The sequence below is a fragment of the Perissodus microlepis genome, chromosome 14, assembly GCF_051167445.1.
Source record: "Perissodus microlepis isolate ML-2025 ecotype Zambia chromosome 14, ASM5116744v1, whole genome shotgun sequence".
NCBI classification, from domain to species: Eukaryota; Metazoa; Chordata; class Actinopteri; order Cichliformes; family Cichlidae; genus Perissodus; species Perissodus microlepis.
Genome location: NC_140474.1, coordinates 975848 through 1002725, shown reverse-complemented (window position 1 = coordinate 1002725; position 26878 = coordinate 975848). Strand labels below are relative to the sequence as shown.

The following is a 26878-nucleotide window of genomic DNA, read 5'->3' as shown; positions in this document are numbered from 1 at the left end:
ATGATGATGATGCTGATGAGGAGGTTCGGCGCTGCAGGCTGCTTCACGCTGAGGTCATTGATTAGGAAACAGAAAGCAGCTGCTGCCTCCAGACTGACCGAGCGCTGACCTACACGCCGCGTCAAGTGTTAGAAAGCTTCTGTTTTCCTCCACTTCTCACAGAAGCCTCTCACTTTGACCAGGTGGATGGTTTCTGTCAGTCATGGCAACAACAGATGAGTCTGTTAGGTCTGATGTGCTTCATGTTTCTTCTGCCGTTGTCTCACAGAGCGAATCAGGTGTTTTCAGCTCAAACTCCATCCATCACTCCTCTGTCATCCACCCCGTCTGTTGGACATGAAAAAGCTCATCTTTGGCCCCAAGCCTAAAACAGCTGAGTGGCCCCGTCTCATTGTAGCGAGGCTACACTACTACACTGACTGTGTTAAAATCCTGTCGAGGGCAAGGGAGCTTCAGCGGATTAAGGTGAACAATATGACCATCTCCGTTTCCCCCGCCTGTACCGCCAAGACAGCCCGAGCTCGTGCGGCCTTCGCAGACTGTCGCCGTCAGCACATCACAGATGTTATTGAAGCAATGACAGGATTTACAGACTGAACATGATCTCCTCACAACAGCTGACGCGCAACGTCTTTTGATTCGATCCCGTGCTACCTACTACGAGCATGGTGAAAAGCCAAGTAGACTTCTGGCACACCAGCTGAAACGTAGAGCCAGCTCTCGCACAATTTCACAAGTTAAAGACCAGTCTGGCGATCTGGTTTCTGACCCCGTCTCTGTCAGTGGGATTTTTAAGAGACTTTACTGCAATCTCTACAGCTCTGAATCACAGTCAGTTTCAGATGAGAAGCTCGCCTTCCTCCAGAATTCTGACCTTTCCACAGTAAATAAATCAGTTTCTGATAAGCTCGATGCTCCTATTAAAATAGAGGAAATTTTTGGCTCAATCAAATGTATGCAGAGCGGTAAGGCCCCAGGGTCGGACAAGCTAGCCCCTCTCCTTCTTGATGTATATAATGAATCACTGAGAAATGGCCGGCTGCCCCCCACTTTAACGCAGGCATCTATTTCAGTTTTACTGAAGAAAGGCAAAGACCCTACGGCCTGTGAGTCCTACAGGCCCGTCTCTCCTAAATGTAGATTTTAAGGAGCAGATTCATCAAAGGCCGTCAGGTGTTCTTTAACGCACGTACGGTGCTAAACACAATTTTTTCTGCTCATTGTCCCTCGTCTCCTGAGGTGATCATTTCTCTAGATGCAGAGAAGGATCGGGTTGAATGGGATTATCTCTTTGCTGTACTGACGAGGTTTGGAGAAAGGTTTGTGTCTTGGATCAAACTTCTTTATACATCCCCTCAGGCTTGTGTCATCACCAGCTCAGTTCGATCTGATTATTTTCCACTAAGCCGTGGCACTCGACAGGGGTGTCCTCTTTCTCCCCTTCTCTTTGCTTTAGCCATAGACCCTCTTTCTGTTGCTCTGAGATCCCTCTCTTCCTTTCATGGAGTTATCTGTGCAGATGTTGAACTTAAGGTATCCCTGCACGCAGATGACCTTTTGTATGTAGCTGACCCCATATGTAGTCCTCCTCCGATTTTAATCCAGCTCTTTTTCTGGCTATAAAATTAATTTGCTCAAGAGTGAATGTTACCCTGTAAACTCTTTAGCGTTAACACTTGAGCAGTCTGACATTCCTTCTAAGCTCAGCCCCTCGGGGTTTAGGAATTAATATTACACAAACTTTGTCTTTAATGTTTTCTGAGAATTTTGCCCCCCTGGTCTCACAATTTGCATTAGATTTCCAGAGGTGGAACTCCCTCCCACTGTCACTAATTGGCAGGATTAATATTATCAAAATGAATGTGCTACCCAGATTTCTCTTTCTATGTCAGTGTATCCCCCTATTTTTGCCCAAACAGTTTAAGTCCCTGGACCAGATGGTTTCTTCTTTCTTGTGGAATGGAAGCGCCCCTAGACTGAGGCTCTCTTTATTACAACAGTTTACCTCTAATGGGGGTCTTTCCCTACCAAATCTTTTAATGTACTACTGGTCTTCGCATATTCATAAGCTGACCTACTGGCTAAATTCACCGAACCTGATTTGGTGTAAACTGAAATTCAATCAGTTTCTCCATATTTTTCACCCGCCTCTCTTATCTACTCATCACCGCCTGTTAAAACATCGTCTGTTGCTTCAAATCCCGTAGTGCTCTCCACACTTAAGATGTGGTTTCAGTTCAGGTCGCATTTTAAATTCATATCCCTCTCTACCAGATTACCATTGTTAAGGAATCATCTATTTTCCGTGCCACTGCCAACGCCGCCTGTTTGACGTGGCATGAAAGAGACATAAAAAGCGTGAGAGCCCTTTACAGAGATGATGTCTTTCTTAGTTTCTCAGAGCTGTCCTCAAAGTGTAACCTGCCTCCTTCTCACTTGTTTCTCTATTTGCAAATTAGACGCTGTGTCTCATCACTGTTTCCAAACTTCTCCCCGCTGATCCTTCTTGGGTTGACCTTCTGCTTGTGAGGCCTAATCAAAAATCACTTCTATCAAATATATATTGTATGCTTATGGCGACCCAAACTGATTCATCGGGTAAAATCAGAACCGCCTGTGAGCGTGAATTAGGTGTTGAACTGTTTGAATCATGGTGGGACAAGGTGAGTCTCATGCGTTCAAGTACACCATGTGCTACAGCTTGTACAGTTTAGTCCATTTCTCAAAATCCCGTTTATCTAAAATTTTCCTTCAATTATAGATCAATGTGACCTCCCCCTGCAATCTAAGCCATATGTTTTTCTTCTGTCCAAGTTTGAACACATTTTGGGTTTTCAGAGGTTTTTGGATCCGATCCGAGAAGACCCTCTAATTGCCATATTTGGAGTTCCAAAGACCCTCTTAATATAACTCCCTTTTTGTTCCCTTCTCGCTAGACGCTGTATTTTACTTTGGAAATCTCCCACGCCTCCATCTGCGTTGCAATGGCTTAATACTGTCCGGATGTTCTTGAGGGTGGAGAAAATCTCACTCACAGTGAAAGGCAGTTCTGCTAAATTTATCCACAAGTGGACACCCTTAGTGGAATATCTCAGATCTTTTCCTTAGAACAATGCGATTTACCCACCTGCCACTAGATTGAAAAGAATTTGAAATTTACTCTTTTTTAAGGTAGGCACAGGATTTAAGCCCCCCCCCTTCTATTCTTTTATTTGTATTTATTTATTTATTTTTTTAATTTTACTTTATTTTATTTATTTAAGATTTTTTCTAATTTAGATCTAACAAACTTATTTCTAATAAGTTTGTAAGATCTCTTGATAAACAAATAAAATAAAAACAGTGGGTGAATGACAGCATTCTTACAATAAACAGGGACCTGACCAGAAACCAATGAAGTATTGATAATTGTGAGCACACAGGGACCGATAGACTGAAAGACATTTGTAAACAAAGATCCAGGTAAAATATCAGGAGAGCAGGAGGACGCTTTTTAATCGAATTAACTAATTTGTCCAGTTTAGGTAAGGACACAGGTTAAAAACCTTACAACAGGACTAGGTGGGGTTGGAGCAGACAAGAGAGACACAGAAGGAGATATATTGTTCCTAACATTGCTGACTTTTTCAACAGAGAAAGAAAGTTTTCACAATCTTCATTCAATGAAATTGGGACAGCAGGTGGAGCAGGAGCAACTATATCACTAACGGTGTCTAATACCACCTTGGGGTTACCTCTGCTCTTTGAAACTAGGTCTGAGTACCCATAGCTTCAGTCACAGGTGAGGCTAAGGATGTCAATCGATGGCTAATTCAACAGCTTTGCTTATGTGCTCAGTTGTGAACCACCCCAAGGAAAGCTGGACCCATGAAATCCTCAGACCAGATCCCGAGGCCCCTGAAACAGACGCCCTTCCCCTCCTGGACAAACTAAAAACTTCCATCACTCGCGATTTAAGAGCAGCGGGATGAGATGGGGGAACTGCAGGACGCAAATATAAAGTGTCAGTGCTGTACGTAAAGATTAATGGCCACATTAATGTGAACAAATAAAAACAGTGGGCCTCACGCAGGGGCTTGTGGTGCGTACCCATACGTTTATAAAGCATGATGAGAGAGAAACCTGAACTGCTTCACACTGATGTGACTGAACCCGAGTACAACACTGCCTAAACTCCTGCACTAAATGTCCAGCAGGGGGCGACTGGTTGTAAGAAGTCACTAATGACGAGACGTAAACATGCTTAAAAGTCAGTACTGAGGGTTGGATTAAGCAAACGGTTGAATTTAAACGCAGTGATGCGCAGCTGGCAGTGAATGTTCATAGAAAGCAGTTAGAACGACAGCGACTTTCTTCGTTTCCTTCCTCGGGCTGTAAACATTCAAGCCTGGAAAAGTGTCCAAATTTAGAGGAAATAAATATTTATTTAATGAAGGACAGATGTAAGGAGGGTGGAGGTCAGAGTCCAGCTGTCAGTGTGATGCTCCTGTCAGACAGAAATATAATCTGTCCTCTGGGTGTCTCCTGTTTTAACATGTTTTACTGCTAATGAGTCTGACAGAAGAGAGAGGGGGAGAGCATGCCAGGCGCTGAGAGGAAGGAAGGAGGAGGCGAGTTAAAGAGGAGGGGCAGAGCGGTGGATTCAGTCAGTCCTTCGTTCAGTCGCAGCTCAGATGGAGGTTTTTCCTCCTGCTGAGGAGACTCTGATGGCATGACAACGGCTTCCTGAGTGAGAAAGAGCGAGAGAGAAAGAGAGAGAGAGAGATATCCTGCCCTCAGTTTCCACGGTGACGGCATCCCTCCATCCTCCTCCATCATCTCTCCGCCCGGCTGCTGTCGACATCGTCGGGATGGGAGATAAAGGAACAAGGTAAGATTTAATGGGTGTGTGCAGTAATGCACCCTGATAAACGTGTGTGTGTGTCACACAGATCGATCCGTTAGGTGTGTGTGTGTGTGTTGCTGTAACGTTACATAACGTTGTGTCCGAACCTCGAGGACTGTGACGTCTCGATGGCACTGACAGGTTTGCTGTGTTTGCCTGGGGCTTTTCTGTCTTTTATTTTGACAGTCAGACACACAGGAAACATGGGGGGAAACCCATCTTTGTGAAAGAAACAAGATTACCAGAGAAATCTATCACTGCCAGTACTTGTAGTGATACTGTAGTAAAAGTATGTAAGCGTGTGTCACTCTGATTCATTCACGCGTCATCTGGAGGGTTTAAAGGCGAGCTCATGTTTTACAGCCGCTGTTACTCTGAGTGCACGACAGAGAAATGCAGTCACAGAGCTGCAAAACCAAAACATTCAGAGAAAAACCAGGAAAACATTTAACTATGTGTCAGGAGGCCAAATCAGAACAGGCTGTTTTTAGTTTTTATTAGTTAAAATATTTGATCCTAGACTGTGGCGATAACAGGTACACATCAGGGTGTGACCATGTTCAGACAGGCCGGCGCTCTCTGTGCATCTTTGTGACAGTCACAATGAAAATGACAAACTTCTCCTGAACTGAAAGAAACGGCAAAAACCCAAAGACTGAAATACAAAAGTCCAAACAGGACTTGAACAGCTCTCGCCTAAACCAGCACACCTGCAGCCTCCTAACACACCTGTTATCACTCCAGTATCACCACAGAAAGCAGACGTCATGTTTCTGACAGGAGAGCGTGACTGATTTACTGGGACAAGTTCTGGATCTGTGCTAGGAGGTTACAGGGGTTCTGAGCCCATGTTTCACCTCTCCACCAGCTTTAATGAAACTCTTCACCTGCTGATCAGTAACATCCAATCAACATCCTCACAGCAGCCACGTTATTGGTCAGATAATGCCACTGAAAATGCTCCGAAAGGCTCCGACAGCAACAGTCCAGAGGTCCAGTGCAGGGACTCGAGTTAGCTTAGGTGAACTCTAGCAGCCAGCTAGCAGTTGCAGCCGCCTGTGTCGCCACCACCTGTTGGTCAGAGAGGCCACGCCCCTAATAATGCAAACTTTAATCTAGCTGCGTTATTAAAAGATTCCCGCAGCGTACAAGTGTTATGAAGCAGAAATGATCCACAGAGACCGAACAGCTTGTGTATCAGGCTGGAAACACGTTTTCTTCGCTGTAAAGTCTGTGAGGTGGACTCACTGCTGTCTCTGCTGGACGTCAGAGGAACTACAGCTTTGGGTTCAAAATCCAGGGCTTTCTTAGTCCATTACAGTCAGTGTCAGCTAACTCGCTCTTTGACTCCTTGTACACCCACCAGAGGAACTTCACAATCTCAGGTTAGGCGAAGCTTTGAAAGAGCCTCCTAACAGGAAGCTGGATCAAAACATCAGCTTATTTGTTCCACAGCTGATATTTTTCAATGAAGAATCACACATTTGCATTCCCAGTATCAGACTGAGAACTCAGGGATCCTCGGTGTCAGGACTTCGCTGGCACTTTGACCAAATTAAATATTTTGGAGCCTAGGTCAGCGGTCCCCAACCTTTTTTGCACCACGGACCGGTTTGTGCCCGACAATATTTTCACGGACCGGCCTTTAAGGTGTCGCGGATAAATACAACAAAATAAAACTAGTACCGGTACTAGAGGTACTGAAAAAAAGATTTATTCATAACACACATGAAAAGACCCAGGAAAACCGAGTTAACGAAAAAAACGATAACAAAATAACACTAAAAACCGATAAAAACCCTGAAAACTATACATTTCACACCCGAGTCTCAACTCTCGCGGCCCGGTACCAAACGACTCACGGACCGGTACCGGTCCGAGGCCCGGGGGTTGGGGACCGCTGTTCTAGAGGCAATTTGACCAGCTGGTGGTCCGATCCATAATCCTCCACCTTCAACAGTGTGCTGAAAGCCTGTGGTGATGGAGGAATCACACCAGGGCAAAGGCTCAACAACTAGGCTCTCACTGATGAGCCCCTTTCCTAGATGGGGCAATGAGACTGGGTCCCACCAATGAGACCGTAACACGGGGAAGGCGTCCCCAACGAGGCAGCTTATGCACACTAATGGTGTAGCTTCATGGAAGGACCACCATGTGGGCGTGTGCTTGTCAAGACCTTTTCCGTGTCTGCGAATCTGCTAGTGATGTAAATTTCTTCATGAGATGGTGAGCTGATGATTGGTGTGGACGTCTTCACGCCTGCCTGACCAATCTGCAGAGACCAACTATGCGTACGCCCCCGGCGATGCACTTCAGAGAACTATAACAGGACTACTGAGTCATCGTCTCTCCAATGCTTACAAGAGACAAACAATGACAAAGTGTGCAGCTTAAAGTATTTTAGGACATCCTTCAGGTGTGTGATCAGGTCGAGATGCAGCAATATTTGTGTCAGACCCAGAGACGCAGAGACATCCAAGAAAAGGGTGAAAAAACGTCCCTGGAGTTTTCAGTTTGGCAATATTTTGATCAGTCGACTCAAACCTGTGATGAGTCCCACAGATATGAAGCCTAAACAACTAAATTCTCCCCAAAAATATCTTAAAACTGACTTTTGTGGCACAACAACAGAAGGATTCTGAAAGTTTACTCCAGCTTCCAGCTTTGCTGCTGTTGCCACTGCTGCTTGCTGTTTTGTGTGCAATGCATTCTGGGATACTTGGCTGTCCCAGATCACCACCCTTGATGCACTGAGGCTGTTTCATGAGTACGAGCACCGATGCAGGCGGTGAGGACCGGTCAGGACAGTCTAGGTTCTCCAAACGTAGACAGCTGATGAAGGAGCACTTTGATCAGCGAGCGAGGCCTGTTCCCTCGTTATTCCACGAGAATTTAAGCAGGTTAAGTGTTGAACTTGTTTGCGTTTAAATACTAAAGCTGAAGGCAGAGACCCACAAACAGGAAGCAGCTGAACGAGTGTGGCATGTGGCGGTGTCCTGCTGTTGACTGCTAAACACTTTCACCCAATAAAAGTATCATAAAAGTTAGAAATGTTGTTAGTCTGTGCGCCTGAAATGGGGCTGTGTTTAAAATCCACTGTGGTGCACAGACTGGCTCCTGTACCCGTTTGGACTGAATTTAAATGTGAAGCATGAAACTTCACGCTTGCAGGAACCAACAGAACCTCCCTGAGTTTCCACGGACCGGTGCAAACATTCAGCGGCTTTAGTTCTTGTTGCAGAAACAGATGAGTCTTGATTTGTGGTTAAATAGTGAAAAAATGACCTCATGCGTCTTCTCTAATTACATTTCCTTGACCTCAGTGGAAGGGAAGTAAAGATCTGAAGGATTGTTTACAAGGACTTGAAGAGGAGGACTGCGGCACTCAGAGAATCAGCTGTCCTTAAACAGACTGTTAATAATAATAATGAGGCTCTGCTGCGGTGAAACTACAAAGTCCTGCGGATGGACTACAAAAAGCTCCTCTCAGATACCTGCTGTGCTCTCATTGGTTGCTGTGTGCAGACGGTGTGCACATGCACACAGTAACACGGTGAGAGCTCACCTGTGGTCGATCAAAGATGGCCGTCATTTGGTGGAAAACCCAGCAGTAAGTCACATGATGACCTGTTTGTTTACTTTAAGGTCTGATGGGTCGTTGCTGTGAATTGTGGGATGACATCATCTCCTTTCGTTTCATAAAGGATGCTCTGATGCATCCTTTACTAAAGGAGGTAATAAAGGAAGCTTCAGCTGCTTCCAAACTGCTCAGAGTCTGAGGTTAAAGCTGTGGCGACCCTCGTAGCATCGACAGCAGTGTTATCATCTCACCAACGTTTTGTTATTTGGAGGATCCGCCGACTCCTATCATGGCCGCCACACACACCTCCGGGTCAGAAGAAAAAAGGTCCACTGAGAACTGGAATCAGAAAGTCGGCCCAAAGCCTCCGTTTCCTTTCGTTTTTAGGTGAGCAGCAGGAATACAGCTTCCAGCTGAGTGCGCTCCACCCCTCAGACCTCAGCAGTGTCGCAGAAACACTTCAGATGAAACAGACGAACCGAGCACGCTGCAGGTGCAGTGATTCCCCCACTGCCCCACGCTGCTTCTGCAAAAATGGTGCTAATGTAGCACAGACTGCTCATTCTGCCCCCTACTGGCAGGTGAATCAAACACTTATACACAAGCACAGCGCTGGGAAAATACCCTGCAGCGCGCCACATTCCTCCCAGCAAAGCTGTCAAGTTAAAGTTGAGTGCTGGCTATAAAACCCCGCAGGATGAAAACGTCACTCGTTTAATGGCAATGACGAGCAGATGCACCTGAAAGCGCTGTGCAGGTTAATCTCTGCCGCACGTCACCATCACGGTGTGACATAACCACAGTGTAGCTTTCACACAGGCTTTCATAACAGACTGAAAACAACCTGTTACCCCATCCACTCTAAAACATTTGCTCATAGCCAGAATGTCTTCAGAACTTCAAACCAGGTGAGTAGCACTGTAATACACCTGAGCCTGTTAGCAACCGTGATGCTGTTGAAACCAGGCAAGAACTAACAGCAGGTTTCTCCTCAGACTGAGGGTGGAGGTGGGGAGTCCTGGATGAGGTTCCTTAGCTCATCTTACAGCCGGTGGGGTATGACATCATCATTCAGGTTCTGATTTTGGTTCTGGGACTTTTTGCCCCCTCATGATCGAGGCCAGCGTCCCACAGGGATGGAGTCCTGGTCTTTTATCCATCAGCTGTGTAAGGGCCGCATGACTGCTTAGCTTTGGGGTCTTGTTGGAACTGTTAGGGTCTTGTGACGTGATGACACATTTCTTTAGCTGGTCTGAGACGGCAGCACTCTTTCGTTTTAGTTAAATATGTCTTATTTGTAGTTTTTCGTGGATGTGGACAGTGTGCATCCTGTAACTCATCAGTGCTGCTCACCCTGCAGGTGTGTCCTCAGTGACAGAGCTGCAAAACAAAATAAAAGTTTTAATCATTTATTCTCATCCATTAACAAAATGCAGTGAATGAACAAAAGAGAAATCAGTATTTGGTGTGAGCACTCGGCTGGTAGGTTACTCCAAACGTCTCGGAGAACTAAGCACAGATCTTCTGTGGATGTAATCTGCTCACATCCTTCTGTCTCTTCATGTAACCAGACACACGCGACGATGTTGATGTCAGGGCTCTGTGGGAGCCGTACCATCACTTCCAGTACTTACACTGGAGATAGTTCTTCATGACTTTGGCTGTGTGTTTGGGCTCGTTGTCCTGCTACAGAATACATTTAGGGACAATAAACAATCATTTATATTTTTGAAAGCGTTCTTTGTTTACAGCAGTTTTTCACACCTGCCTAAAACTTTTGCACTGTACTGTATTTCAGGCCAACTGGGCATGCTCAGATGCAACCGGGACTTTCTGGCTTATTGATGAGGAACTCGAGCAGTTTTGGTTCCTGCACATCTTTAGTCAGTTGATGGTGTTTTTCTGCATATCGGGCTCTTAATATTTGTCTGAGATCAGGTGTCTTCAAACAGCTGCTTGTGCATCTCTGCCTGCACTTGAGAGCAGTCCTCCTCTTAAAGGTCTGCTTAGACTGCTGCACCCGCCATCAGAGCCCGGATTGGCTGAGACATTAAAGGGTCACTGTCCTGTGACATGAAGTCTTTTCTGAGTACGGAGGACGTAGTGACACAGTCGCTGATGATGGACGCTTGGCCTCTGCCTTTCTGACTGCTGGTCATCTGACACACGCACGCACCTACACACACGCGCATGCACGCGTGCGCGCACACACATGCACCCACACACACACACGCACATCCTTTTCTTTCAGTTTGTGACTCGCACTAAAATGAAGCTCTAATAAAGGAGACGTGCAGAAACATGTTTCAGCTCATTCTGATGGTGAATGTGGCAGCGGAGCGTTTCTGCGCTGCCGTTGCCGTCGTCTGAGTGTGTTTCTGTGTTTTCGGGCTCAATGATCTGAATGAGTCGTGTCGGGAGAATATTAACGAGCTCCGCTGATCAGTCAGACATACAGAGCAGCTCGGGAGACTCTCTGAGGAGGTTTTCACAGGAAGCAGCGTCAGCCCCAGAATCTGTTTGAGTGCTTGTGTGGAGGATAAGTGGACAGAGCTGAGCCACGTCACGCTCTCAGGTTTCTTTGTGACTCGTTTAACATTCACATACGACCGCTGTAAACATCAGGAGGGCGGGAATGAAAAGGTGCTGCTCCACGCAGAGCTCTGCTGTAGCCGTTCTGTTCGGGGATTTTGGTCCACGTCGTTATGACATCATTGTGACATCAGCACACAGCTGCTGCAGATTTGCCATCTGCATCCGTGATGAGAATCTCCCGTCGCTGCTCTGAGTGCAGCGAACGGTTCATGAAGCCGGTGTGAGGAGATCTGAGCGCTGAGACGGTCACACCTGCAGCAGCTGAACGCAGACGCAAATCGGCGCTCATCAGACCAGGACGTGTTTTTCCACCTTTGTGAGTTTGTGTGAACTCTGTTTCCTTTGCTGACCTGAGCAGCAGCGGTGTGGTCTCCTGCTGCTGCTTTGGCCTCAGAGATGCTCTTCTGCATGCTGTGGTTGTTTGAGTTACCGCTGCGTTCCTTCAGCTTGACGGATATTTCCTCTTTTACTTTTGGTTGGTGTATTTTTGTGGTATTAGTACTTTTACTGCAGTGAGGACCGGCCACACCAGTTTACATACAGGGCAAACAGGTCGACAGAGGACGCCATACTAACAGCTCTTCACACAGCCCTCACACACCTGGACAGTAGCAACACCTGTGTGAGAATGCTGTTTGTGGACCAGCTCCGCCTTCAACACAGTTCAACCCCACAAACTGGTTAATAAACTAAGCAACTCATGACCCAGCAGCTCACTGTGCAGCTGGATACTGGACTTCCTGCGTGACACCAGAACATCAGAATGGGAGAGCACACCTCCTCCACCCTCATTCTGAATGTAGGTGTCACACAGGGGTGTGTCCTCAGTCCCCTCTTATACTCACTTTTCTCCCATAACTGTTCACCAATCCACACCAGTAACACCATTATAAAATTTGCTGATGACACCACCATCATAGGACTGATCGACAACAGCGATGATTCAGCTACAGAGAGGAGGTTCAGCATCTGAAGCGAAGGTGTGACGACAACAACCTGCATCTGAACACAGCCGAGACCAAGGAGATGGTAATCGACTTCAGGAGAACAAAGCGATCTGAGCACTCCACCCTCTACGTTTATGGAGGAGGTAGAAAGGGTAGAAAGCTTTAAGTTCCTCGGGGTCCACATCTCGGCCGACCTCACCTGGTCCACAAACATCTCCCACCAGGTAGGGAAAGCACAACAATGGCTGTACTTCCTCAGGAAACTACGTCAGGCCCAGTTACCCCAGAGACTGCTAATTAACCACAACCGCTCCACCATCGAGAGATTTCTGACCTCCTGCTGCACACTGGTTCAACTGCTGCACCATGGAGGACAAGAGGAAACTGCAGCGGGTGGTGAGGGCAGCAGAGCAGACAATCGGCACCTCACTAACCCCCCTCAGAGACATCTATACTGGCAGACTTCAGCAGAAAGCCAGCATCATCATCAAGGACCCCTCACACCCTGAAACCCCCCCCCCCGTGTATGTATGCAGGTGTATGTATAACTTGTACATATCTTTCCTGTGTAAATGTAAATTGTGTACTTCACACACATGGAGAGATACCAAACTGCCTTTCGTTGTTCTTGTAACAGTAACAATAAAAGCTTTCTATTCTATTCTATTCTATTCTATTCTTTAAAAAACAAACAACGGACTAGGTTTCAGTTCTCGTGGCCTCGTCTTTATTTTATATCGGCTCATTTTGTTTTATGTAAAGATTTAGATTTTGCTCACTGTTAAAAGGTGCTGTACCAATAAAGCTGTCAGCGGTAAGCGTGATCAGCAGCTCATTGATTAATGCTGCAGTCAGGCTGCGCCAGGCCCTAAAAGTAATTACAGGGATTTTAAAGTCAAACCTAAGTTGGCAGGAAGACCCGAGGAGTCAGCTGATTCACGGAGCCTCCAGGAGCTTTTCCCAGTTTTTAACACACAGAACGAAGAATAAATCACCTGAGAAAGTAACTGAGAGCTGCAGGTTCCAGCCTGCTTTTCACAGAGTTTCATGTAAAATGGAATAAAGGGTTTGTGTTTGAACTGGCTGCTCGTGTAAACGCTGCTCCTCCGTGGGAAAGCTCCAGATGGTCTGGGTTGATTTTGACTAAATGAGACCAAAGCAGCTTTAAAATGTTACCGCGCTGCTGGTTCCCCTTCGGTTCTTGGTGAAACATCTTCAGTGACTGATTTCCACAATCGTTCAGGTGTGTGAGTCAGGACACTGAAAATGTCTCTTTATTTCCCCACAGTGGGTTTTATTTTCACACTGTGCTCACAACTGTTTGAAGCTCCAGATGTTTTTAATGGCTGCCAGATGTTTCTGTTGGATTCCCGTGTTTCCGGTGTCATGAAGTAAGCGCTGATAAACGTCCCTCCCCTCTGCAGCCCAGAGACCGGAGCATCTGTGATCTCCGGATATAATCTGAAACCGGCTGCCTGTTCTCTGCGTGGCTGAGGCCGAGCCTCATGCGTTCATGCTGGTGGTTTTCAGTCGTGTTCCTGAGCTCGGCAGAACCAGGTCCAACTTTAATGCTGAGCCGGCCGAGGGCTAGAACGGAGAAGCAGCTCGGTGGGAAAGCAGACACAGTCCAGTCACACCTGACGGTCGTAGATCTGAGGAGGCGAAAAAAGCCAGTTTGAGTCTCCGCTGCAGTTTGGGTATCGAGGGAGTCTTCAATCATCGGCCGTCTGCTGCTGCAGAGCTGACACAACAATCAGGCATCGATCGGGCAGTTAGCGTTCCCCCTGTGTCAGAGCGGCCGATCGATCAGCGGCGCAGCCGCTTCACCTGCACCAACCACGAGCGAACCACGACGCGTGAGAAAATCTCAAAGGCACCAAACTTATTCCTGACACAGAAAGATAGCAAATGAATCAGTGAAAGTTCTTCCAACAGACGGTTGCGTAGAAGAATCCACGTTTTTTATTGTGACAGAAATGTCTCCATGTGCGTCAATATTCATCAATATTCAGGATTAAACATCAGTTTAACCCTCTCAGGCTCAAATTACGTTTTTGTTGCTAATGCACAAACGAATACCTGCAGTGATACTTCTGAGTAAAAAAACACTCAAATATGTATGTGGGGTAATCAGGTTGTTAGTTTTTAACTGTTGCAAATCTGCAACGCCTGCCTTGAGAGGGTTAAGTGATAACAACAATAATACCAACAATAAGGAGCAATGATGATGCATCAGTGTTTGGGGTGACGCACATCACTCTCTTACACAGGAAGTGTGTTTATTCACGTGTGAACGAGCCTCAGAGGGACCGGGGTCACTTTGGATGAACCTGAGAGCAGGAAGACATCAGAACCCACATCAGGTGCTTCTCCACACATGACGTCTTTGATTTCAGCTTGTTGTTTGGTTCAGTGGTGGTTCTAAACAGGTGTACCTGTCCAGGTGCTTCACCTCTGCCTGTGTGGCAGCAGCTTTGGACCCTGAAAGGGAAAAGTGGAAAAGTGTAATAATATTTGCTTAAAAGGAGCTCTGACTTCTTGCTGGTCTTTGAGCTGTCTTGGCGTCTTTGATGTGATAAAGTTGAAGTCGTTACTCGCGTTCAGATGAAATGTGAGCCCCTCTCGTGCTGTAACCCTGCACTGATTCACGTCTGTGCGATGAAGCTCTAACCGCATCCTCGGCTCTGAAGATTCAGCTCTGCTCTCTTTCAATGAATCTTTAATCGTGTTTACACTCTCTCAGACGCTCGTTTCCTGTTACCGAAGCTTTCAGCATCTTTTCTCTCATTTCACACAAACACCAGCATTTATATGTCCAGTGTTTAGCACAGCGGTTTGTGAGGACGCCGTGTTTTGTCCCTGCCTTGTCTGAAACCGACACGTTCACTCAGCTGTGATTAAAAATCAAGAAGTGATCAATTTTAAGCCCTGAGGTCGATAAACATCTCTGCTGTCGCTGTCACGGAGCCGGTGCTTTACCTCCAGCCGCTCAGCCTGATTCGTGATTTCACATGGCAGAGCTGCTCCGTGTTAAAGTTTAATTGGACTAATTGCAGAGAGTGTGGTGAGCAGGTGATCGTGCAGTGGGCAGCTCCCAGGAGTCCCTCCGGTTTCCGGCTAAAAACGGCGTCCCGATGCTGATGATTGATGAAGAGCCACTCAGGAGGAAGCTGAAAGCTAATGGAGCCACAGCAGCTAATTTATGACAACATTAACGCGGGGGGAGGAGAGGGGCGTCACGCTGTCGGGCAGCATTAGACAGAAATGCAGAGAGGAAGCTGCTGACGGCACACCCTCTGTAATATGTGACTGTGCAGGGTCCCAGCAAACACCAGACGTCATCCAGCGACTGCTCCGACACTCACAGCCCGTCTGAAGCCAGACTTTTCTTCTTGCATCACTCTCAGCTCAGAAATCTGCACAGCTGTGGACACGAGAGCTCTGCTGGTCACAGCCTGGTGCTCATCATCGCTCTGCTCTGACACGATACACAAAACAGGCGCAAAGTAGCTTCTGATAATGAATGTGATAATGCATGCTCAGTAATCCAGGTAAGGAAATCCCAAAAGGTTGATTCTGTTCATCTGGATGTTTTCAGGTTTACAACCTTACAAACAGTACATTTGCTGTTCATTCAGTGGGCTAGTTTCACTGTGACTGAGGTTTGAGTCTCTGCTGAAAATGCTACGTCCACATGAGCAGAATCAACCTTTTGGGGTTCTCATAATGAAGATGATGTTTGTGATGTTTGGGTCCTGTGTGGAGAGCAGGGCCTTCCCGAGGCTCTGCCGGGTGCAGGCAGGACGCCTCCTGCCACCTTCAGTTTCACTCGGTCAGAAGAAAAGAGATGGAGACAAAGCTTCAGACCGAATGGAGGTCAGCAACGTGTCAGACAGTGCTGGGAAGGTTACTTTTCAAATGTATTCCACTACAGATTACAGATTACAGATTACATGCCCCAAAATGTATTCTGTAACAGATTCTGTTACGTTACTCAATGAGAGTAACACATTCTGAATACTTTGGATTACTTAACATATTATCATGCTTTTTACAACTACATGAATGTACTATTGCTGTGATTTATTACTATTACTGAAGCTCCGAACCGTAGTAAAGGGACGTCTGGCTAATACGTCGGGTTCGTGTCGGGCTCGTAGCTGAAAACTAGCTTTACTTTGTTGTCTGGATCAACTTTGTTAGCGAGAGACAGAGAGAGGCGTTGAAAGGCTGCTCCAACGGGACTTATTGTTTCAGAGGAAACGGGAACACAGCGTACAGTCGAGTCTTAACAGCTTACTTACAGCTGGGCTACACTGCCCATCAGGCTACTCTTTAGGGCGATGCCTGTAACACTCTGCTTATTGCTTTCATATCAAATCATTTTTTGAATAATAATTTTTTTAAAAATTTCTTCACGTCATTATGCGGCTGCAAGTAGAATGACCAAAAACAGAGAGGGGACAGCCGCACATATGAAACAGGAAAAGTCCGCCGTGTAATCCATTTATTTCAACAAAGTAACTGTATTCTGAATACCACCTTTTTAAGCGGTAACTGTAACGGAATACAGTTACTCATATTTTGCATTTAACATATGTAATGCCAGTACATGTATTCCATTACTCCCCAACAGTGGCCTTCAGAGGAGTGAACGCAGCTCAGGGCTGGAGCACATCTGCAGGGTTAGGAGCAACACGAGCTTCATGAAACCCAAAATACATCAACACCAACATCTGGCAGCACACCTGGACTCACTCAGCTTGGGTAGTCTGAGTTTTCTGGGCAGTTTTAATGCTTTAATGCTTCCAGGGGCATTTTACAGGCAGGGGTCATGTGAGAAACCACTTCTGCTGCTAAAACAGAAGAAACTCCGACAATTTAAAATTTATTCCTGAAGTGTGGCGCGCTCTGACTGTTTCACTGTTTCCAGACTTTTCTTGGACAGTTTTATTTAAAAGTATGAGAAACAGTGTGACCTGTGCTCTTCTCTCTGTCTGCAGAGTGTTTAAGAAAGCCAGCCCCAATGGAAAGGTGAGTCCTCCTTTAGCACAGTGCAGGTGTGACAGTTTGCTGATGCCCGAAACAGCAGCGACAGTTTCAGGCTGATTAACAGCAGCTCTTCGTCCCTCAGCTCACCGTCTACCTGGGGAAGAGAGACTTCGTGGACCACGTGGATCGGGTGGAGCCTGTCGGTGAGATCTTGTTCAGTCTGTGGTTCCATCCTGGAGCTTCACTCACGTTTAAATTTAAGTTGATTTTTGAAGCAAAAGCGACTTTGCTGAAGATCTTGTTTTCTCCTCGCAGACGGCGTCGTTCTGATCGACCCGGAGTACCTGAAGGAGAGGAAAGGTGAGAAGCCCGAGTGCGGGAAAGCTGAAAGCTGAGCTGCTGCTCAGAGAAATCGCTGCAGCTGTGGATGTGAGCGATTACCCAGAAACCTCACTGGCTGGTGTTATCAGAGCACGCTGCTTCACTTTGGGCTCACGTCCTGCCGTAAAAACCACGAGCAGGAAGATAGCGTCTCACATTAATGTGCAACATGTTTCGGTTTTCTGTTAATCAGCTTCCATCACTGATTATCTTTGTTCTTGCCTCATCAGTGTTTGTGACTCTGACGTGTGCGTTCCGTTATGGTCGCGAGGATTTGGACGTCCTCGGATTGACGTTCCGGAAGGACCTGTTTGTGGCGAACATCCAGGCGTTTCCTCCGGTCACCGAAGAGAAGAAGACTCTGACTCGCCTTCAGGAACGTCTGATTAAAAAACTGGGAGAACACGCCTACCCGTTCACCTTCGAGGTACGGAGGCCGCCGGGCCACCTGAATATTTGTCCGCTGATCTGTGACAGAGTGCGTCTCATCTTTCATTAGCTTTTATTCTCCCACAGAGGTGCTGGATCCAGGCAGACCAGCTTCCTGGCAGCCTCCGGTCGCAAGGGGAGATGATTATTCCCCGACCGGTTGGTGCTGAGGTTGCTGGCTGTCGCTGGGTGTTTTCCATCACAAGGATGATGCTGGTTACCATGGTTTCTGCAGTTTGCAAACACCCCATTTACTCCCCGAGCCGTGGTGAAACTTCCCACTGCAGCCAACACATTTCAAAAGGCTTTTATTTTGAAGGCAAATTTGCAACTACTACAAATACTGCAACTACTGCAACAATTACTACAGCTCGGAGAGTCCATAGCGAGTGTTTGCAGACAAGTTGGCGTCTTCCATACAAACCACAGGCGATCACGACACCCTGCCATCAGCCACAGTCATCACTGTTGGACCAGTTTGATACTGGTTTCATGTAACTGACAGTAAAAACACGCGTGAACAGACACGTGCCGTCACACGTTTCACTGACAGGCAGTGGTTATCAGGCGGTCTCTGACTGGACGCTCCAAAGACCTCCTCGTTAATATTAAGACTTTTCTAATTATCCTGTTTTTTTCTCGGCGTGCTGCACCAACTCCGGTGTTATTGGTGCCGAGCTGCCAGGCTCCATGTTTGAAGTCTTGGATATCAAATGTCTTCATTTCATCTTTGCATCATTCTGAACAATTTGTGAGAAATTACATGGAAAGTTGACAAAGATCCATGTAAACAGGATCCCGGACTTAATGGAAATGTATCCACTAGCAGAAAATAATGACAGATGAAGCTGTTCGTTGAGATATGAATGAATAAATGATTCAATTAGTTTGGAAAACAACAGCTAAAACGCTGCCTCATGCATGATGCTTTATCACGTAACATCATCCATCAAGCCTCAGTGAGTCACGTGTCCAGCGTCTTCTCTGGGAGCTTCCCGTCCTCACAGATGTTCTCGTCTCACAAACCCAGAGGAGGAACTTTTTGTTCTTGGAGTTCAAAAACAGAAAATGCAGAAAAACAAAGAGAAGCGAGGGCGAGCAGGAACCCGCAGCATCCTCACTCTCTGCCCTGCGCCATAAATGTTTCAGATGTTTTGAATATTTCATATCTTTTCAGATTCCTCTGAACCTGCCGTGTTCCGTCACCCTGCAGCCGGGACCGGAGGACACCGGAAAGGTAAAGCCACGACGTCCGCTGTCATTTTCTTTTGCTTTGTGCTCGATTCGTGCCGCCGTGCAGACCCTCTGGGTTTGAAACTCCTTTCAAAGGTGGAAACGTGTCTGGATTTAAATGAATCTGAAGACACGTCTCGCTGTGGTGTGTCCTCAGGCCTGCGGAGTCGACTTTGAGGTGAAAGCTTTCTGTGCCGAAAATGTTGAAGAAAAGATCCACAAAAGGTAAACGTGAGTCAGCCGCAGTCCGGCCGAGCGGCACAACAAAGACGTGAATTATGAATGAAACTGAGAGCGCTCGTGCCCACACACACACGTACCAGTGAACAGAATAATGTGGGACACATCCACTCTGAAATAAATGTCTGAGCTATGTTGTGTTGCTGCAGGAACTCTGTGCGTCTGGTGATCAGGAAGGTGCAGTACGCTCCAGAGAAACCTGGCCCTCAGCCGACGGCAGAAACCACCAGACAGTTCCTGATGTCGGACAAACCGCTGCACCTGGAGGCCTCGCTGGACAAGGAGGTAACACCTGAGGGACAGATTCACTCAGTTCAACCACCAGCAGCCAGCAGAGCTCATCTATGGAGCACAAACGGAAGTGTTTGCCTGCTCGTCAGAGTAACAGCCAATCAAATCTTTGAATTTCACTTAAACTGGAGCTCAGACTCCGGGACGCTCTGTTAGTGCAGCGACCTCCCAGCACACATGTTATTGGTCACATGATGTCATTAGAAATGCTCCAATAGGCTCCAACAGCACAAACAAGGTGCAGAGGTCTAGGTGTCACCATCCACCAGCCAGTCAGGGAGGCCACGCCCCTAATAACACAAACTTTAAGCCTGTAAGCCGATTTAACCAGGTGAATGTTATAAAGGTTGTCGTGAGCCGTGAGGTCATCTGTCTGTTGTGTCTCAGATCTATTACCACGGTGAGCCAATCAGCGTCAACGTTCACGTCACCAACAACACCAACAAGACCGTGAAGAAGATGAAGATCTCAGGCAAGTCAGGGCGCTGCTTCCTGTGTGTATCTCCACGTCTCCACGTCCTCCTAAATGCTGATATTTGTGTCCACAGTGCGACAGTACGCCGACATCTGCCTGTTCAACACGGCTCAGTACAAATGTCCCGTGGCCACCGAGGAGTCAGAGTGAGTTTCATCCATAAAGTTTGACACTAAGGAATCAAAAGTTGGAGTAAGCGATAAACTGACGCTGCTGACGAGCTCTCTAATGTGAAATCAGCTGAAGCTTCTGTATTTCCCTCTCCTCAGTGACGTTGTGGCTCCCAGTTCGACTTTCTGCAAAGTTTTCACCCTCACTCCGTTTCTGGCCAACAATCGCGAGAAACGAGGTCTCGCTCTGGACGGAAAACTGAAGCACGAGGACACCAACCTGGCGTCCAGCACGCTGTGAGTCCAGCCGCCTTCACGCCGCCTTCGCTGCCAGCGGGGCCGAGACAGCCAAGCAGAGTGACGTGTGACTATTTTGTCTGCTGTGCAGGTTGAGAGATGGAGCCAATAAGGAGATTCTCGGCATCATCGTGTCCTACAAAGTCAAAGTGAAGCTGGTTGTGTCTCGTGGCGGGTCAGTATCGTGTGAGAGGAGCTTTAAATGTTAAAATTCATTCAAACGCAGTCCTGTGGTCGCCTGCTGAGCCTGAGCTCAGATGTTAATCCTTGTTTGTCACGCCGTCGTGTGACGCTCTGCTCTCTGTGGAATACACAGACATCCCACAGACTTTGAATGTGACTGTGGCGTTTTAGCTTTAGGTTATATCGTCCACAAATCAGACCCCTCAGCTCGTGACAAACAGAAATGTTATTTATTTATGGCCTTTTTCAGCTTTATTTGATAGACTCAGTGATGAAAGGACAGGAAAGAGGGGGCAGACATGTGGCAAAGCCCGGGGTTCGGACTCAAAGCGGGCCGGCCGCTCTCAGCCGTGTGGCACGCGGTCGCCTGACCAACACACACAACCTGGTGCCCAAAAGATTTAAAAGCCTGCAGAATCATCAGAGGGCAGAAGTTCCCATTTCTAAACTGGAGATAAGCTATTTAACTGTGCATGGACCATAAAAAATCTGCACCTGTATTCGTTTGACAGTTGTTATGTAAAAATGTCCACAGCGTTGGGATGCACTCATCATAAATCCTCTGTGCTCTTGTATTGAAGCTGAAACTCTTTCTTTTTATTGATTTCAGGCTCCTTGGAGATCTGGCAGCGAGGTAACCTTTCATGTTCTCGCATTGATGGAAACACTGAGAGTTACAAAGATCGCATGAACACCTCACTGAACACCTCAGTGCTGACGTGGTCATAAATGCTTTTAGTAGTTGTGGATTGTCGGTGTTGTTACCAATGATCTGTGTTTCAGTGACGTCTCGGTCGAGCTGCCCTTCACGTTAATGCACCCGAAGCCTTTAGAGGAGTCCTTCTACAGGGAAGGTGAGACACTTCCTGTTCCTGCTGACGTTCACAGACACAGGAAGTTAAAGGATGATGTAACGCATCATTTTATCAGCCGCAGGTTCAAAGGGTCAGAGCGTCATCTGACCTCGAAAGCAGACATTTGTAATGCAGCATATTAATATTTGATGTTCAGTGTAACAGTATTCATGATGTCCACATACTGATAATATGCTGCTGTGGATTCATCTTCAGGTGTTTAAGGCTGATCTCTTTCCCGGTGAGTCAGCTGACAAATCGACACTCTTCTTCTTCTCCTCTAGAAGCGCTCACTACAGGCTCTACAAGAGCTGTTAGGGCTGTAAAATAGAGACACTAGTGGGAGGTGACAATGCAGAACTGCAGGGTCTGCAGCGGTGATCAGGACACACGCTTAGAAGACGAATGTAAATAAGGAGATGATGAGACGGTGGCGAAGTTGCAGGAGACACGTGGAGGTTCAGCCCAGCAGACACAGCACAGGAGCATCCTCTGAGTCAGGTTTAACAAAGCCGGGCTTTCTTTGCATTAGCTGGATCTGACCGACCACAGAGCCATGGTTCTCATCTTTCTCTGTGGGCAGCACGGTGGAGCAGTGGTTAGCACTGTTGCCTCATAGCAGCAAGGTCCTGAGTTTGAGTCCAGCGGAGCCTTTATCCCTGTGTCTGTGTGGGCTCTCTCCGGGTACTCCGGCTTCCTCCCACAGATACTTACTTTAGATAGCTGCTGCCCACAGATGTGAGCGTGAGTGGTTGTCTGTCTCTCTGTGTTAGCCCTGCGTCAGACTGGCCACCTGTACAGGTGTACCCAACTGGAAGAGGAGGGCTCTCTCTCTGCTGCAGGCTCCGTCCACGCTCACATCAAAGTTCGGCGTGTCATGTGACTCATGCACTAAGTGAAGCCGGTGTCCCTCAGAGGCATATTTTATTAGTAACTGAATGCACTGGTGTGATACTGGGATTTGGAGCCTTTAATCTGGCTCCTCCCCTGCCCACAGCCTCGGTCTTCCCGCTTCGCCAATCGGCTAGAGACCCACGTAAATCCGTGTTTACGGCCCTGCTGCAGTTCTTCCTCCTTGTTTGCGGCGGTTGTGGAGAACAGACCCAGAGCTGAGCTGCTCGGAGTCATCAGGTCTCCCTTAGTAAAGCTGGAAGCCTGAGCTCCAGACGCAAAGACGGCGCTCCACGGGGCTGTCTGACAGGTCAGAGCGTCAGGACCGGTGTCAGGCTCAGATTGAGGGTGTGTGGGGATTTTAAACGAGTCGGTGTGAGAAGAATGAATTGGCTCCGACAGAGACGAGCACCAAGAGTTTTCCTCTCGGCACAGGTGTGTAACTGTGATCTCTCGCTCCTCCACAGCTGCAGACGAGGCTCCGGTCGACGCGAACCTCATCGAGTTTGACACAAAGTAAGCAGCCGTCTTCCCGTCTCGCCGCTGCCTCTCCTCCTCACTCTGATTGGTTCTGCTCTGGTTTACGGGCTCATCAATAACACTGACAGCAGACAGGTTTCCTCTGCGCCCGCTGCAGCATTAACAGTGATGGACTCGTCTCCAGAGTTTCAGTCTTAATGCGTCTTAATGCCTGCTGCTGTGGGAGCTGCAGGAAATGGGCTTTAAACTGGAAACTCGTTCTGCTGCCAGCACAGCCAAACGCGAGCGCTGTGAGCCGACGCTGCAATTTACTCATTATCATTTCATGCGTTCGCAACAACAAAGGAAATGACTCCAGCTGCAAAGATGAAATACAGAACAGCGAGGCCACTTCCTCTTTTGTGTGTTTTTATTTCCTCTTTCCGTGCAGCCCAACGAATATTTCCACTTCCACTTCCTGTCTTTGTTACCTCAGACATCTGTACAGGGGGAAGAAGAAGTAAAAGCAGTGAAACACTCTTTCTGCCGTCTCCACCTCGTCTTCAGCTTCGTCTGTAATTATTCATCTCATTACTAAATGGCAGGGCGGGGTCATGGCCCGTTAGCTTTCTTACATCGGTTAAAGTTGTTGTTTTAAAAGTGGCGCGGCTGCTGTCCCCTCTGCTCTTTCAGCAAGTAAACACAGTGTGGCGATGAAGACACTGGGGAGATGGGGGCGTTGGTACAAAATGAAATGGACAGATGTGAGGATATCGATGGTCACGGTAAAGAGGATGGAGGATTTATCCACTTGTTTCGCTGTCAGAGCAGAAGAAAACCTTCATTTCCACTTTAGTCTTGTTTAATGTGGCCCTGTCATATAAAAGTGGGTCGAAAGACCAAGTTTGAAAATAAAAAATTGTAAATATAGTTTGAAAAAAATTCACAGGACTGATTTTATATGTCTTTTTTATTTTCACTTTTTATTTCATTACATGTTCATTATATTCACAAATGTTTATGAAATTTGGAGGCTCGGACATGTTTCTTCGCTCACCAGCCTGAACACAAAGCCGTCCCAGGCACCGTCTCATATCAGCTGATTAAAATGCGTTGTAAACGAGTCTCGGCGCGATTACGTCCATAAACGAAAGTTGAATTCAGAAAAATGTTTGAGAACTTTTTGTTGCTAACCAGTAAAATATCGACTAATTGTAACTAAGATGTTAGTGCGGCGACGTGTTACAGAAAAATAACGCTCCCAACGCTGGTAACCAAGGATACGAAACAATAAACATTTAATAAGTGCCGTATTACTTATTTCAAACCAAAAATCATATGACCAAGTTAACGTCTCTGATTTAACTTCCATAACCTCTCCCTCCCTCAGCGACGATGACATCATCTTCGAAGACTTTGCCCGCCAGCGGCTGATCGGAGCAAAAGACGACAAGGATGAAGACGAGGAGCCGGTGGACTCGCCCAAACTGGACGACAGATAGAGGGGAGGAGACACTGCGGCTGTTGTTTTGCTGCTGTATGTAGTGTGGAGCTAATGGAGTTCACCTTTAGGTCAAACCACAGTCTGGACACCCTTTAAACACTCGGTGGTGCCGTGTTTGTGTGCTCGTTCATGTCTGTCCTCTCTGAGTCCCGCTGAGGTGTTTAAAAAAAAAAAAAAACTAGAATACTGCAGCCTAGACATCGGAGCGGCTCTTTGCTCCGACGGAGTCGCCTGGAGCGCCGACCCGGCAGCTCCTAACGACAGCTGGTAGCATGCCTCTAATGTCTCTTTGTTCTAAGTGTTTCCATTAGGGACCAAACAGATGTAAAGTTGTGTTGAGATTAGTTTAAAGTTCTGTATCAGAGGGTCGTCTTTAGAAACAACACTGCCAGCCTCGGTTGATCTTGAACCCTCTGCCACTGGAGCCAAACTTCAGCCGATGGAGGATTTTGCTGAGTAACCATCTGTAGTTGGTGTTGCTGAAGCTGCAGAGCAGATGGGAAACAGCACCGAAGTGATCTGCTGGGCCTCCCCGCCCGACAAGAGGACCTCAAACTGTCAGAGTGAGCCACCGACCATTTAACAGCAACCGGTGGCCTAGTTTGCATGAATAAATACTTCCTATGATTTATTAATGTCATGAATAATCAAACTGATTTTAAATAGCATACAGTTTCATGTGTTCATGCTGATAATTTTCCAAATCATCATCAGAATGATTTTCTTCCTTTCAGGTAGTCGCTGGTCGTCCATTCGCTTCGTTTCTTTTAAAATCAGCACGGCTTCATGTTGCCTTAAAGTAAACGCTGCGCTTTAATATGATACATGTGTCAGACAAATATAATTGGCATCCTTTACGTGTTTGTTACCTTTACCTCTGTTTAACTGAAACAATCAGACATCTGGCAGAAATTTAAAGAGCAACTGTTCGAACTGTGGCCTGATCGTTGTGAATGCTTTTAAGACTGTAGAGATATATATTTTGTTTCTTCAAACAACATTCTGATAATTATGAGTCACTTTAGTGTGACAGGCTAATTCTGAAGCTAATAATGTTACATTTCTACTGAAATATCCGAAACATTTCGTCACCCAGTAAATCTTCACTTACCTTAAATGTAATAAAGTTTAAAACTGAAAATAAACCAAAAGATCTTTTATTGAAACTGAACTGAAACTCAGAGACAGCAAGCAAAATGGAAAATATTATTTTATTCACTAAATAAAATCTGATAGAACAGGGTTGCGGTCAGAGGTCATCACACAGGCCTCCTAGCAAACACTCACTGCTGGTGACCGGGTGGCGAGTGGTTGTGGCTGTTGCTCGGTGAAATATGGTGCTGCAACAAAAGCCTCCTGTGGTTGTTCTGGCCTGTGGCAGATTGCCTCAGTTGCCTGAAGTTTGCATGGAAGATGCAACTTTTACTTTGAGAGCGACCGCCCTCTCTTTCTGGTCTGCAGATGACTCAACGTCTTATATGCAAACTACAGGTGATGGAGGCAGTCACAGAGAGGTTTGTGACGTAGCGGCCTTCTTTTACATTAACCACTCACAGCTGGCTGGTGAACAATGACCAGAGGTTGCCAGTGGGTTGTTGTCCGGTCTCTCGGCCTGTGGGACTGGCTCCTTAGACCGCTGAAGATTAGCGCTCTAATGGGCAATCCCTACGTGCCGGCTGATTTTACAGAAACAAAGTAAAACTAGTGGCTGTGCTGAAGAAAGAGAATCCACATGGAAATTCATCAATGATTTGAGAATTGGCAGGGATGTCATCCATCCATATGTCGTATCAGGTGACTTGAGCAGGTAAAGAAATTGTGCAAACCTTTATTTTGAAAAGTCTGATGACTCAAAGTTAAAGAGTCTCAAACATCCTGTATGAGGGGTAAGATGTGTTTCTGCTTACTTTAAAGCCAGACTGAAACCAGTTTTTGCATTGTAACGTACAGTTTAAGAAAAAACAGAAAACATCAGCTGTGTCTGACTGTTCATTTTGGCGGGGCGCGAGGAAAACTTGTATATTTCACTGGATCTTAAATAAAAGGACGTTTGTGTCCCCATTTGTCTGGATTCATGAAACTAAACAAAAACGAACTTTTCAGCCGACGAGGTGCTCAGAGGTTGTTCATGGATGTAGTGGAGGAGGACATGCAGAAGGTTGGTGCAACAGAGGAGGATGCTGGGAAAAGGGTGAGCTGAAGGCAGACAAAGACTAGCATATTTTTCAGATTATAAGGCGCATTAAGCGAAACAAAACAGTCAAATAAGTCAAACTTTACTCAACTCATTCTTCGTGCTTCCTCCACTTCTGTACCATTGTTTCATTAATGCTGAATTCTCTGGCAGCTGCTCTATTCCCATGTTGTTGCAGTATATTAACTAACCTCGTATTGTGGATGGATTATCTCAGTTGTTCTCCTGACTGAAGTTTGGTCCGTTTACAGCATCCTGCCATGCTATTGCATTTGTCCCTAACCATCGGAAACCCTCACGTTAACTCTTATCGAGTGGAAAAGAGTTGGCATTCATCC

General features: G+C 46.7%; 1 protein-coding gene across 1 annotated transcript; it reads left to right on the top strand.

Annotated features, from left to right (window-relative positions):
- Positions 1-4: 4 nt before the first annotated feature.
- On the top strand, positions 5-26407 carry arrb1 (arrestin, beta 1). Its single transcript, XM_084951413.1, has 16 exons — positions 5-4870; positions 17011-17041; positions 17142-17202; positions 17315-17359; positions 17611-17807; positions 18987-19046; positions 19200-19267; positions 19432-19567; positions 19961-20045; positions 20122-20194; positions 20318-20455; positions 20547-20630; positions 21249-21272; positions 21422-21492; positions 22851-22899; positions 24233-26407. The coding sequence occupies exons 1-16, from the start codon at positions 4851-4853 to the stop codon at positions 24342-24344; spliced, it is 1254 nt and encodes a 417-aa protein (XP_084807539.1). The 5' UTR covers positions 5-4850; the 3' UTR covers positions 24345-26407.
- Positions 26408-26878: the final 471 nt, after the last annotated feature.